Raw genomic sequence first — 15885 nt, 5'->3', positions numbered from 1 at the left:
AGTTTCAGCAACTTCTATAGATTGCTTTAAGAAAAAGCTGGGTGTTTTTCTAGAAGCACAGAATATAACTGGGTATTACGGCTTTAAAGTAAAAATAACAGTGACTGTTGATCCAGGGAACATCCGATTGCCCATGGAATCAGGAAGGAATTTGTTTCTCCTGTTGAAGCAAATTGTACCAGGGTTTTTTTTTTTGCCTTCCTCTGGACCAACTATGTCTTATGGGGTTTTATATCTGGGATATGTTAATATCCCTAGTGGTTGAACTTGATGGACTTGTCTTTTTTCAACCTACCCTACTATGCAACTATGTAACATTGCATGAGGACACAGCACCATCTAGTGATGTGACCTGAATATACACCTGACATTTTTTTTAAATGCATCTTTAGGTAGAATAAGTTTTCAGTTTATACTTGAGTATAAGAGATTATCTTCAAACACCCTCCTTGCAGAGAGGTATTTTCAGACACCAGTTCAGATTTCAAGGTGCTTTGCCTACTTCTATTCATAAAAACATAAACTCGTGTCCACCTGTTCTTTTTCAGTGACTTTCCATTTACAGGCATCTACTGGTCTATACCAGCCTTCTAATAGGGGCAATGGTGTACCACATCTACACTTTGAGCATTGGCACAGCTACTTGGAATCTCCCTGGAAGCAGGAATTGAAGCTGGGATGGGGTGACAATGCAGGAGAGCAACTGGAAAGCAGGCATAGGTGTTGTCACGCTATAACATTACCAAAGTTTTTTTGGTGGGGGTCACCAGGTTTTATTTCAATAGGTGCAGATTTAGAATATATTACAATATTTTATATACTTCTGAAATGTCAAGAACCTGGTATTGAGAGATATTTGAGATATTAATGAGATATTAACCTGGGTATATGTTATGTTTTGCTAGTAAGAAAGTTTCATAAATAGTTTGGACACCTTATATGCACGTTTAGAAGTACAGGTAGTCCCCAAGTTAGGGACATCCAACTTACGGACGACTCCAAGATACAAACCAGGGACTTACATACAAATTCAAGTTAAGAACAAATCTATAGTCCCTATCTCATATGTAACCTGGGACTACCTGTATACATTCAAAGTAAATTCTAAAGAAAAATTTGATTGATGAATTGGTGTTGGTAAAGTATGTTCTAAATCATTTGTTCTATAATCCTCATTTAAAGTGGACTCGGTATGAAATGTTTTTACTTGCTTAGTAATGTGTAATTGTAACACATCCAAATGTTTATTACCTCTCACAGTGATCAGAACTTTCCTCTCCACAATGCATGCTTTACTCTTCCATCCAGCCATTTTTGTTCTGGCATGATCCAGGGTCAACATCTACTTCTTGGACTGAAATGCTGGTAATACAATAATGTAAATCCTTTTATAACAAATATCCCACACAGATCATCCCCTGCTACAGTTTCTTACCTTACTACAAAGCTGAATGTTGCTCTCTTTTTTTATTGGAGAAAGGGGAGTACGACCAAAGAAATGTTTGTGCCTGTCTGTAGCTGACTGTTGGCATTATCTCCAGACCAGGAAAAATACTTTGACTGGACTTCAAGGATGTTGATTATAACAGGTACAGCATATAAAAAAAATTTAATAATTCAGTAATGTATTGTTTCAGAAATGTTCTTTATAGTTATTATGTTTTACAGTAGCTCAAGAAAGTTAGGTGTCATCTGTAATCTTTTAGGTGCATTGGTTATCTGGATTCCGGTAAACTGTGAACCCATACATTCCTTGTATAAAGGTAACATTAATTAGTAATCAAAGAATAAATAATCAGCCCAGTGTAGAAGCAAGAGAAACCATTGTTCTTGCAACTGCTGGCCAAAGCTTTGGCATGACACAACCAGTCAATGCCAATGGGCATTGAACACTAACAATATGCTGCATGTGAACCCCAAACACTAAATTTATTGGTCCTCTGAGTGCACAGAAATCAGAGGATTCAATGGCAATCTTACAGACTGGATTTCCGTGATTGCTCCGAGATGTCATGAGACCAAATGTTGACAAAAAGCTAATGAAAGGTGTTACAGTAGACCATGTTCATCAGGATTACCAACTTTACACCAAACTCTTACAATCAGGGAAACACATTTTTAGCCCATGGATATCTAAAATGGCTAGTAACTTGTGTTTGTACCAGGCCAAAGGTTTCTAGTTCTCCATTGGTGGGCATATAATCTCCATATAATATAATTTTCAATGGATGAGTAAGATTTTAAGGTAATATGTAGTAGAAGTTATAAAGGAAATTACAAACCAAAGACTCTATAGGAGATAAACCTCAACAGGGTCCAATATCATGATGAACTCTGGCCTTACAGTACTAGAGTCCCAAGATAATCTTCATAGAGTTGTGTATGCATCGGTACAGGGACTGGAAAGGAGAAGCAGCAGACTAATTCTCCCACATTTATGTCTCAAATTTTCTCCTACTCGACACAGAGAATTACAATTGTAGGGTTTCAGATGCAGTGGTGTTAATCCAGAAAGCAGTAGGCAGTACTTGGTGAGGCCAGATGCTGACTTACCTACTACAAACATGTGTCAATGGGCCCGATTTATAAAAGATCTCCAAGACTGGGGAAGATAGACTATATTGGGTGAATCTGAGTGGTCCAGTTATCCTGGAATAAATCTGGTCCAGAATAAGAGCAAATGCTTTTTAAGAAATCTATTCAAGGTTTGATCACCCCGGTAATACTTTTTTGATATTCTGTCTTCTCCAGTCTTTGAGAGATTTCTTAAATGTGCCTCAAAGTGTGACAATGCTTATAGCCATGTCCCCAGTAAAATGATTTCATCCCATTGTAATGCATCAAGGGACAGTTTATAATATACTGACAACATCGCTCTGTATTTGGCAGCAATGCAGCACTGTTGCCACGTCATCATGAGGATCTGTATCAAATTGACTTTACTGGAAGTTTCAATGAGTATTTGTGGGACTTTGCAATGTGATAAATAAGGAACTGGAAGTAGAGAGCTGCATTAATTGTGAATTATATATCTTCATGCAGTTCAGTTTATAAATCCCTTAGTAAAAACAAAAAAACAGTACAAATCCCATGTATATTTTGCTACAACCATACAAAATAGGCGCACACACTAGACAAATAAGGCTTGCAAAATATTTTATTAGAAATGATAAGAAATGTTATAGAAGAAAAAGGAAACATCTGTGCAATCAGCACAATCATGAAAATCTCATATTCCCATTACAGAGTGGAGCTTCTAAAGGTATACTTGTGGGAGCTTCTACTGTACTTGGGTGTTATATGTTCCACAAGCCTGGCTACTGTGCAATCTGCAGCTATTACACCTGCATGGAAACCAAGCCATAATAGCAGGTTCCTATACAAAATCACTGAAAAAAACAACTATATATATATAAAATGCCAGGAAAGTAAACATGGAAATATTCATAAGGACAGAATAGCTATGTTTAAATCAAACAATATAGGAAGAAACTATTGCTTGGTACAGCGAAGCACAAGAGTTTCCATTCTTGGTGAGCTCACTATAGCAAGGCTTGCAATGCCTTTTCTTGTTAGGTCAAGTAGACTTATTGCATGGGACCAGATCAATGTATTAATGTATTCAAAACCTAGCTAGTGCAATCTTGGTGCTAATAAGAAATAGATGGAAGCCATAAAATCTAGGCTACCACAGACAACAATGCAAAAGGCTTTAAAGAGTTAGGCGACAATATTTTAGCTGGTTTGGTGACCTGTTAATGGGATTGTCCAGGTTTATTGGTTTTCTGTTAAACAATTACCATTTACTTTTTTGATAATTTCATTATTCTATTCTAATTTGTCATTATTATAGTCAATATAGTAAAATAAAGAACGCACCAGTCATCCACTTCAATTCTTATTCATCTAGCAGATTGGCAACCATAGCAGGTCCTTAATCTAGCTAGAGAAATCTACTTTAGGATACCCAGCTTTCTCCCAATCCTCACCTGAACAAGTCCTGATGAAGTGGGTTTGTAAAGCCTCCGAAACACGGTGCATAACTTTTTTCAGCCATTAAAAAATTGAATTAAACTTACACTTGCCACTCATACCTACTACTGGATCCCTTCTATTTTTAACTCTCAGAAAGCAGCCTCTTAACTAGATTAAAAACAATTTTAGCTATCCACAAAAATCATGACTCAGTGTTCAACTAACATTTATTTATTATTGGTGAAAGAATACTTTATAGGAAAAGATCAATTTATAATATATTATTTTTGTAGTAAAAACAGAAAAAATGGTGGTATTGCACTTAGATTCCGATGTACCAATATTCTAGGCTGGCTACACAAGTTACACCAGTCCATGTAATGCTTAATAAGCACAGTTTAAAAATCCTTCCCTTACTTATGAAAATAGAAAAACATTGCATAATTGGCCGTGATATGTTCCAGCATGCTGTAAAATCTTTGGCCAAATTTACATCTTCTCACTGGTAATTATGTTATTAGCTCAAATCAGCTTCTGAAATTGGTGATGAGCCTTTTTCTTTGCTTAGTTTTCACAACAAACCCAATACCTTTCTCTGCTAATAAACAAATACCTTTGTATTGTATAAAGGTCATGAAATAACTTCTAGGATAGTGTATGGACACGTTCCCATAATAATGTGATATACATCATAAAAAGTTAACATCAACTAACATGGCAAAGCTTGCCTGAAAAATATTGAGTTGTCATATAATGGGAGATTTTAGTTTGTTTTTTCAGCACATGGGACTACATGTTGTAAAGTCTCAGCTGCTCCTTCAATTCCGTTTCTGACATCATCCCAAAGGTCTCCTGGTTGTTCTCCATCATCCTAAAGATGGCACCAAGCTGTTCCCTCTGTACCCTGGTAAGGAGAATAAATGATGCATCTGTCTCTGATGTAATAAACGCATATACAGGACACAAACCCAATTCACCCTACAGAGCTTGCAATCTAACTGGCGTAATTGAAAAAAGGCTTAGTTGGCTTTAAACCTAAATAACACTTCTCCTTAACATCAGTAAATCAACCCAACCAGTGCAGCAAGAGAGTAAATAGTTAAGCTCTTTCTGTCATGCTGGAACTGCTTTGCAATAAAATCAACCTTATCCTATCAATAGAATGTAAACCAGTGGCTTCTCTGCAGTTGTCCAAAGCTTCTCCTTGCATGGGGCATTGGACCACTGTAGAGGGGCTGCTGTTTACAAACTGCTGACTAAGTTGATTTATTGACCAAGGGAAACTTGATCAAACTGCGCTTTAAGCATGTATATTCTAAAAATTCAGTAACAATTAAGAGTTGGTAGGCAGGCAAGTATAACTATATTATTGGAAAGAGTTCCATCTGTTTGCAGCCATCACGTAAAGAGGAGTACAAAACAAGTACATGTGATAAAAGGTAAAACAAACAAAACAGCTTTAAAGTTTCTCTATCACTATTACTATTATGTGTGAGGACAGCTAGTGATCTATATCATTTAAAGCAGTAATACTGCATGGTGGATGATTACGTAATATTATAAAGCAGTATATGTGAGAGGGGAACACAGAGGAAGCACTTAGGGAAATTGCTGTTCTGAATATATTATGTATATTACTATATTACAAAGCCTAGCTAACTAATCCAATATTAGATCAGCACTGTCAAAGTAATATGAGCCTATTAATAATATAGTGCAAAAAGTATGACATGCAGGAACTCATGCAGGGATTATTCATATATGATTGGTCAAAATATTAAACGTTGATTTCCAATTGGTTGCCAGGGTGTACTAACGTTCAATGACTTTGCCCTGCACTGAAATAATTCCTTGACAGACATTTATATATATCCACACTAATATCTAGCAATTACAGTCCAGAGTCAATGAGACATCCGAAATATGTTTTTTCCATATGTTTCCATTCTGTACCATGCCATAAAGAGAAAATGTATCAATTTACAATGTATGTAACAAATACTTAAGGCATTATTTGCATAGTTTTAGGACTGGATATTGCACAAAAGATAAAGCCTTTGGATCTGATTTCCAAGTGCTGGGATTCTAATAGCTAAGCAGGACAGAGATGTATAGACACTTTGATTAACATTTCTTGGTCAGGTTTGGGGGCATTGCACTTTTATAAGGAGTTTTGTGGACTGTGCAATAGCCTTCTCTGTTCAAGACAATTCCATCTAACTCTCCAGCTAATTACTTCCGATACAGTTACTGGTTATAATCCAACAATGGAAAACGGCCGGTGTTCTCCTATGGAACTGGTTCAGAATTTTGGTTTGCTCATATAATATTGTTGGGTGGGCAGGATTGATCTTTTCAGTAAATCGCTTTAGCTGGACTGTAAGGATAACTTCTTATCTTCAGTTCTGTAGAAAGAAAAAAACAAGAGGAAATCACTAGTTTGATTGTAAATGGTAAAGCAGAATGTTCTTCCCAACATTACTTTTGCTAGACTTCATGCTTGGTGTAGGATGGCCAGTATTTCTAAGATGCAACTGAACTTTGATTTTAGTTATCAGTATGTAAGGTAGATGTCTCCTTTTTAATCAAATAATATACCCAAAGAATCTATGGGGTATTGGGGCCAGTAGACCTTAGATGGCTGCTATCCAACTTTTTTGAGATATCTACTCCTTGCTTGATCTTCAAGAGTCTAATGGAGGATATTGTTCTAAAGAAGAATTTTATACATCATGCTTTTCTCTACTTTTCTTACAGTGGTAACATCAGTTAAATATAGTTTTTACTAACCCAAAATGTCAAAAATAATATGCTATTTGACTGAACAGCTGACCTACAGAAAATGGGAACATCTCTTATTAAATTATCGGAGAACATGGGTCCTATATCAACAAGTAAAATTTGTTTTTCAGACATATGCCGTTGACATGCATTTGATCTCTTTCTGATCTATATTTGGATGGTTTCAAAATGTGTTTGTATTTATAGACTAGCATGGGAACACAATCAGTTCTGGCATAAACAAAAGCCAGTCCACAAAGGTTCTTAGTTGAATATATCATTCTGATCGGGGGGAATGACCACAGCTGCTTGGAAATTTACCAGTGTGTCAGACAGAAGCATGGACACCATGCACCAAAAATAAACGCATGCATTAGTTTAATTTAATATGTTGAGTTTTAATGCAAAGGATGCTTAATTTTTTTTTTAAAAGTCTGTCACCCCAAAACTCTTGCCCTGGATGGACAATTGAATGTAAAATCATCCACCTAATTTTTAATGTCTCTCTGGTGGTGAAATTATTGAACACCCAGCTGACAATGGCCATGGCCAAGTTTGTGATTTCACTTTTTCCATTATAAAGTGGGGAACAGAATTAACAATTTTAGTGTGAAGGCCATGCTAATGGAGTACATAAGACATATAGGAAAACATTGTTCATTACACATTCATTTGACAAAAAGAATGTGGGTTTTTTAAAACAATTTGAAGGGGATATTCTTAATTGATGCAATGAATATATAGGTGGACATTGTTACAATGAAACCCCCCAGAACCATTAATTTAGGCACCAGGAGTAGTACTTGGGCCAGGGCACTGATTAGAATGTCGGTATTTTTATGGAGTTAGGTTACAGCCTATGTCAATGGGTTGTTGATCATTTATACAGGTTTACGTTTCCATACAATCCAATGGTTGAGCAAAACCCATTTGATGCAAGGCAACTGATTGAGGTTTCCTACAGATGAAATGCAGCTATTGATGAATTCTGAATAATCAATGTCGCATCTCAGCTGATCCTTTGGACAACCCAAAAACTGGCTGACACTGGCCCTTAGGTAAAAACGGTTAGAGATGTGTTAGATTAAATTAAAGGTTTAAAGCTGAACTCTAGACCAACAGATGAATGTACATTTGAAATTATTATATAAAAAACTATCTGCCAATGATTAGTCATCATGGCTGCCCCGGCTTTCCCAGTCTGGGGGCTTCTGTAGGTGGTTTGAAGGATAGATTTAGGTATTCCTGGTAGTGAAAGCATATTTTAGGTATATACCAATTGCTTTACATACCCTGGAGTTCAGCTTTGAGGCTAAATGTTAAGGGTTAGGTAAAGGTGGTAAATGTTAGAGAAGGATTAGAGTTATAATAATACTGAAGGGTTATGTTAAAGGACAACTGTAGCTTTGACATTGTCTTTAAGGCATGTCCCTGTCCTCCTAAATGCAGCCTTCTCAGTCCAGTGCCTCCTTCTCCCCATTCCATAGATCTTCATTGTTTTGTCCTACCAAAAGCTCCACCAATGGACCCTTGCACATGGGCACCATGGCTCCATTCATTTGAATGGCAGCCTCCGATGGTCCCAAAGACTACAGCTCTTCCCATTGGAATATAAAGTAACCCCTTCTATTCCAATGGGAACAGCTGTAGTCTTCGGGACCACTGGAGGCTGCCATTCAAATGAACATAGATGAATGTAAATACTGGACCAAGTGGGCTGCACTCAATACAATCAGGGCATGATATAAATGACAATTTTTACCAAAGGTAGAGAGGTCATTTCATGCAAAGGAAAGGGAGTACACAGCACAAACATAGGAGTTGGTGAAAGTTAGGAGTCAGGGAATGAGGAGGTGTAATTTTTCAGAACTGAAAACTCTGCATCTGTTACTATTAGCATGGAGTTCCTTTAAAGCATATACCCCTAAACCGACTCATATGGTGGCTTGTAGAAGGTGATTAGGAAAACCTAGTAGTAAGGAAAAAAAACCTAAGAGAACAATATGGACTGCCTATAAATATGATTGGTGCTAACGATGAGTTTGACTTTACTACATAGAAAACTATGTAACCATACAACCATACAATTTAAAAAAAAACAAATATGTCTTATCAATGATAATTCATGCTACAGCAGCCCATGTGACCATATACAATAAGTAAATGGATTGCTTCTAATATCTTCTAGTCATGACTTTATCACATATGTTTTATAGAACAATCTGAATACATTTTTTTTTATTTTTTAAATATTACTTTCTATAAAGTTGTTTTGTTAACTTAATTGACTATAGAGAAATCAAGTCATGGATGTGTCATACATAAAAACCACTGTAGGTGGCAATATAGTCAAGTTTACAAAAGTCTCCAAACTTCTACAATAATAAAAGTTATCTAAAGGGTAGTTCTGTATAAAAAGCAAAAAACAGCCAAAGATTTTTTTTAACAAAAGAAAAAACAAGAATAAAGCAGCTGCATCTCACAATTAAATTATTTGAAATTTTTTGTATGCATTCATTAAGGTATTGTATGTGAATATTAAGGAATAAGCAATATTAATGAAAATGTACAGATTATGTTCAGTCATGTATGATAGTTGTGATTTTTTGTTGTGTGTACATTAATATGACTTGCTCAGCTGTTAACAAGCAATGTCACCGTATGTATGTTTCTCCATGCAGTCTGAACAGTGCATTATATCTGATATCAAAAGAGAACCAAAATTGAAGAAAAAATATTGTATTCCAAATGTTTGTGATTAACGCATGCAATGATAATATTCAGTACATGAATTATTTTTTTTATGTGCGAAATACATTTTTCTCCATGTTTGCATGCTGTCCAGCAAAAGTGACAGTTACATGGGTAAGGACAAACTATAACAATGTTGGGGGTGAAGAGGGATTGGAATGAGTTATAGAAATGGACACTCGTGGTTGTCCATGCAGAATAATGGATAGTGAGGGGTTCAGAAACGCTTGCTGCTGCCCAATGGTAAATGTTGAAACACTGCATCATTAGGAATTAGCACAGCGGATGGGGTTGCCAAGTGGCTGGCAAGTTGTCAACCATCAGGAGCCATCCAGGAATATCTGTGCCACTACCTGTCTGAACTTAGGTTTAGTATTTTGTATGCTAATATTAGGTTTTTATACAATAACAGGGTTTCTTTCATTAATCCAATTGGAACAAACTGATATTTCCTGGATTCCTAAAATGTATTGCTGTGGAAACTGGAAACAGGATTCATCCTTCTTCTATAGAGGAGTATATGGGAGTCTAGAGGTCAAGCTAAAGGGTATTGATTTTAGAAAGTAATATCCCTTGTAATTGTGAGCACAGTTTCACAAGGTTGTTATAGATATGTTTATATTTGGGAGGGTCCTATGTGCCAACCTTATAAGAGTAAAAAACACTCCATTTTTCAAGAGATCAGATTCTGGGAACTGGGTGATCTCTAGAGCAGCGGTCACCAACCGGTGGTTCGCAAGAAAATTTTGGTGGTCTGCGGCTCTGGCTGGCTCCTGACCCTACTGGGGGGGTGCACCGGCCAGAGCCAGGGATCATGTTCCCCCTATGAATCACAGGCTCAGACACAGGGTTCTAGCATTATGACTTCACTCTGAGGGAAGTTTCTTCCCCACTGAGTAGCACACGCACGTGCATGCGCGGTCCGGAGTCTGTAAATTTAGTGGTCTGTGGGGTCCAAAAGGTTGACGACCACTGCTCTAGAGGTCCACTCTCATGCTATTTACTTAACTTTTAATCTTTTACCTATACTTTTGTAAACCTTTTCTTCTCAAAAAAAAAACTTTTTATAAACAGGGGTTGTTGATTTTTCATCAGTTAATTGAGAATTCAGGCAAATTCAGAACCTTAGCTGTTTTCCTGCAGTGAAGGTCATCGGACTTTGAGGGTTTAGGTTTTAATAAACATCTGGGAGAACTGGTGAAAACTGCAGACATATAGGGCCTGATTTATGAACGCTCTCTAAGGCTGGAGAGAATACACTTTCAGAAGTGAAGCTGGGTGATCCAGAAACCATGAAATAGGTTTTTAAAAATCATTTGCTATTTGCTAGCAAACATTTTGAATCCTGGACCAGATCAATTCCAGGTTTGCTGGATCACCCAGCTTCACTGATGAAAGTGTATCCTCCCCAGCCTTGGGGAGCCTTCATAAATCAGGGCCATAGAGTCTGATTTATGAAAGCTCTCCAAGAATTGAGATGATAGACTATCATGGTTGATCCAGCAAACCTGGAATGGATTTCCGAAAATCATTTCTTAATATTTGGACTAGATGGACTAGATTTATTGCAGGCTTGCTGGAATTCCCCAGGTCATCATCTAAATCAGGCCCATGGTGTACTAAGTTTGTACTTTCTAAATAATTGTCAATAAGGCCATCTTATCCATATTATTGGAAATTCACATAGAGAAGGGAGGCACTTTGATTTGAGCAGAAAAATAATAAGAAGAAAAGGTGTAAGATTTCATCTGGGCTTTAAACCATGGGAATAAAAAGTAACTGCTGTATGCATCCTTAGTAGTGGTATGGATCTTTCCAACCCTTGTCACTTTTACCGGTCATCTTATTCTACATGTAAATGGAGAAAAATATACATGAAAATCAATATGAATATTATCACATACACATATTAATCACATATAAGAACACAAATATTTTATCATAGTGGTGTGTTTCTTCTACAAAAAACATTCAATTGCAGTTCCCTGAAGTGAGTCACTACAATACCTCTCACTAATCAGGCCTGGTCTATTGCCACTTAAAGGATGAATGTTCTCATTGAGCATTCAAACTTACATTTCTGGTTCATTAATAAACACAGTTAAATGTAAATTAAAATCCTGATTATTCTGTAAGCAATGTATAACGACTAGACACATGCTGCTTGCAGAACTGTGCATTGTGAACGCTAGTGTGGAACATGTCCCATGCAGGAGTGGTACACACTAAATACAGCAAAAGCCTTGTTGTATTGCCTATTTTAACTCTTCCTTTGTAGGTCTCCTGCAATAAAAAGGTTGGCATAAATGGCCTCTATATTAGAGGTAGTGTCTGTTTTATAAACCAGGAGTACTGAAGGTACATCTGGGGAATAAGGGTACCATTACCTGTTTCTGCTCCTTTTTCTATATGGAATATTGAATAGTAAACCTCTTATTAGTTATAAATGGGATAAAATGTAGATGTTTGGATTGAATGAATACCTGCTCTGGGAGACTAATAGGTAAAACTGAATATAAATGCTTTTTCCACCCTAGCTAGTCTCTCAGTTGGCCAGCCTCACGACCATGGTAACAGGATCGGATGTTGTAGCCAGAACATATTATGATGGGGAGTGGAAAGGTCCAGAGACAATTTACCCAATCTAGGTCAGTACACCTAGAATTGACAACTGCAAGAGTAAATTCTATCCCATTATTTATTTTATTTTATACTTTCTTCCAATTATGAATTCTCTGTTAGCAATTATTTTCTAGGGGTGCATAGCCATAGTAGGTATAATATAAGGGCATAAGAACAAACACAACCCGTGTCAGAACACTATGGCCAAATGTGCTGCATATGCATATTCTTAAGGTTGGTATTAATTTATTTATGCTTTGGAGGGCCCTAGGTGTCAACCTTCCAGAATGGCACCCTCCATTTTTCAATACATCAGATTCTGGGAACTGGGGGACCTCTAGGGGTCTACTCCCATGCTACTTACCTAACTTTCAATCTTTTACCTATACTTTTGTAAAACCTCTTTTCAATAAACTTTTTCTAAACAGGGTTGTTGATTTTTCTTAGCAGTGACTTTAAGGGTTTGGTTTGACATTATGTGATCTAAGGTAGAACATTGATTGTCAATTTCTTTGTCTATGAGGGTTTTGGTGAGAGGATTTGCATAAAGGTGTGGACCCTCTCACAGTACAATACTATCAAATTTTTATGTTTTATGGGTGACTGTTTAGTACTACATTGCATCCATCTAATAACTGCCTTCCAGGTCATTCATTTGCCATACTGCCAGAACACTCGGCCAGATAGAACTGGCGGGCAAGGTGATTGTTTGGAACCCTTAATTGCATACAGTAGTTGTTCTCACCCGGGGTTCCGTGGGACCCTAGGATTCCTCCAGACATTGCTAGGGGTTCCTAAACTGTGGCTTATTAACCTCCCTTTAGCACATTACAGGGAAATTCTTACACAAACCACCAATTTAAGGCAAGTTTTTCCCACCAACCCCCAATAAATGGGTTTTAGCAGGATTTTCCTATTCTTGAAAATTTTTTCAAGGGTTCCCTGAGGGTACAGAAGTTGAGAAATGGCAGTTTACCCAAATCAGTTCTATAAGTTTTTAATGTGTTGTTTGAGTGGCAAAAGTTCTAAGAGTTAGAGTTAGGAATGTGTTGTTTGAGTGGGTATGTGCTGCCTTTGTTGTCCTGTCATCCTAGCCAACATCCTATGATGGAAATCCAAACCTATAAGCTGATATTTTAGGCCTCCCTCTGAAAATGGTTGTTGTCGGATTGCCACATTGATCCTTTAATTTCATTCCCACCTTTGGGGCTAAACTCTTGATTTTCATTTGGGATCTGTGATTCAGCATCAATCCCATACTCCAGCATGGCAGCCCAACAACTAGGGTTTTCAGAAGTAGGATCAGCAATTATATCCTCCATGTCTTCCCAAAGCACGTGTCTTCATAAATTTACAGTATTTTAAAAAAAGGAAATTTTCATTCCTTGTGGTCTCCTTTCCAATAACCTGACCACTTATAGGTTAGAAGGCCTATTGAAGTATGTACAGAAGTAAACATTTGGCTGTTTTATTGCTAGAGGTATTGTAGTGATTAATGGAGGGTGGCTGGGTCAGTGTGAAGGGATAAGGGATAATGTAACAGACATGTTAATGAGTATTACTGGCGTCTAATTACTAACACATGGGGTGCAGCTTCTTACCACACAGTGTCTGGGCACTGTACGTGTTACAGGGATGTGAGATCAGAGGTCAACTCTATCCTGAAAGGCAAATTCATGGTGCTTACCATCACACAATTTACATGTAATACATCACATGTGGATAACATGGGGCAGAGGCAACCATTTTGTGGAAATTACATATATCCACTGATTTATAAACTAATGTGCACAAAATGGCTGCTTCCACCTTTCCACCAATAACTTTCAATAAAGATTCCTCTTCAAAAACAACATAGTATCATAATTGTGGGTAGAGATATAATGAATATTTTTACCTAATTTTAACTAATATTTAAGTTTAACTTTAGCCAAAACCAGTTTTAGACAGCCATTGTCTGGTTTGTTTTGTGTTCTGAGATTTCCCCTTACTATCTGTAAAGGGAAATCTCTCTATAGTCAGCAATAAAACACTTTTTTCATTAAAACAAAAAGTAATAGAACTTCTGCAAGGCAAATATTATTGTCTGTATCTTCCTATTCCAGCATCAGCTATTTCCCTAATTTCTTGTCCTGCTCCTCACAGGTAAAGTGAGAGGGTGAAATATCTTAAATACTTGAAATCCCTCAGGAATGCTTTTAAGCCCATGTTGGTGGGATTCTGCGTTGTTCCAAAAGGCATAGAGGATGAGCTGAGGTTTTTTCATTTTTTTTTCAGGTTCATAATTCTATTCTCTTTCAAAACAGATATTGAATCTGGTTCAGAGACGGAGACCAACAGAGGACATCAGGAAGTGCACATGATCCATCAAACCCTTTAAAAGAAGAATTTTCAACTCTCCTTCAATAGGAGGATTTGGCTCTGGCCTGTCCCTTGAGTAGTATGCATTTCCTGGAAGAGAAAGGTCAGTTTTTACTTGCCCTGGACAATTCTTCCAGGTCAGCTGAGCTTGAAAAAGGCAGTTATCAAATCAGCCTGCTGTTCCAGTTCCAGGGGGTTAGAATAGTTAAGACAAGTCCAATATTCAGTGAAGGGTTCTGCATAGTGGAATAGAAATACTCCAGGCCACATTCATTCACACTCATGCCCTCAAGCATTTTCTTGAACCCTTCTCCTTCCAGCGACTTAACATTATTTCTTTGTGAGGTTTTTCTCTTTGAAATCCATAGTCATGGGCAGCTGCCTTCAGCTAAACCCACATTGATGTCTTGCATTGACAGCTCCTCCGCCGGGCGTAAAATCTAAAGTACCAGGCATGGCTGCTATTGTCCTGCGAAGGTCTTTTTTATTTTTATTTTATACCTTGTTTTCCAATGTCTTTTAAAGCCTCTTATATTGAAGGGGTGGGGAGCTTTTTTTTTAATGTACTCTGTACTATTTTTTCTGAGATGGTCATGATGTGCTTGGGTAGTCTGTCTTGAGAGAAAGCAGAACTTTTGCGGGCCTGTTTTTTGGGTGATCCATCTAATCATGGTGCATAACAACTGGAGAGAGTCATGTTTAGGTCCATACCTAACTATATAACTATATCTTTTACCATAGCAGTTGGTACACATGATTGTCCTCATGTTTGTGTACATCTTCATATGCACAATACAGAGTTCCATAAGTCTGTGTGCACCTGTACATGTGAGTTTATGCATTTATCATGGGTGTGTGTGCAGGTACTGCCACAAATCTATATCCTGATATAAAAATCCACAGCAGATCAGGGTGTAGATCTGTGCTGGTGGATCTTTTAGAAGGTAATTACCCTATAATTACTTTATCTTGTTATGGTATGCGTGTACAGGCTTGTGATACGTGTACTCTGTTCAGGTAGAATTGCTTGCTATCACGTGCACACTGCAAGTGACTTAAAGTTTTAAAAAAAAAAGTTTTGGATACAGTGGGGAAGTGCATCCTCGGGCTCAGTAAGTACAAAAATATCCTTGTACTTACTGTATTGGATAGAAAGCAATCTGAAATCTGCAAAAAGGACCCAAGCAGTGCTACCGATTAGGGTTCTAGCCTTCCACTTCAATACAAAAACATTTCCATTACTGTCTGTGCTGTAGTGGAGAAATCATTGCTGCAGGGGCAGTAAATGGGGGGAATCACTCCAACAAAGACCTTGATACTAGAAAAACCCACATCATGTTCTAATGCTTCGTGAATCTATTTTATGGCGCAGTTTACACTGGCGGTTATGCAAGC

At 37.4% G+C, this 15885-nt stretch overlaps 1 protein-coding gene across 3 annotated transcripts in view; it reads right to left on the bottom strand.

Moving 5' to 3' along the window:
• Positions 1-3139: 3139 nt before the first annotated feature.
• Positions 3140-15885, bottom strand: part of MXRA7 (matrix remodeling associated 7) — a 33335-nt gene continuing 20589 nt past the window's right edge. The window contains exons 4-5 of one of the 3 annotated variants that reach the window (XM_072403831.1): positions 13731-13790; positions 3140-6380 (exon numbers count right to left, since the gene is read on the bottom strand). In XM_072403831.1, coding sequence (XP_072259932.1) covers positions 13757-13790 — 34 coding nt within the window. In that variant the 3' untranslated portion in view covers positions 3140-6380; positions 13731-13756. The remainder of the gene's footprint in view (positions 6381-13730; positions 13791-15885) is intronic. The other 2 variants (XM_072403828.1, XM_072403830.1) reach the window with 2 other exon arrangements.

The sequence above is a fragment of the Pyxicephalus adspersus genome, chromosome 3 (assembly GCF_032062135.1).
Source record: "Pyxicephalus adspersus chromosome 3, UCB_Pads_2.0, whole genome shotgun sequence".
NCBI lineage: Eukaryota > Metazoa > Chordata > Amphibia > Anura > Pyxicephalidae > Pyxicephalus > Pyxicephalus adspersus.
This window is presented reverse-complemented; position numbering and strand designations above follow the sequence as displayed.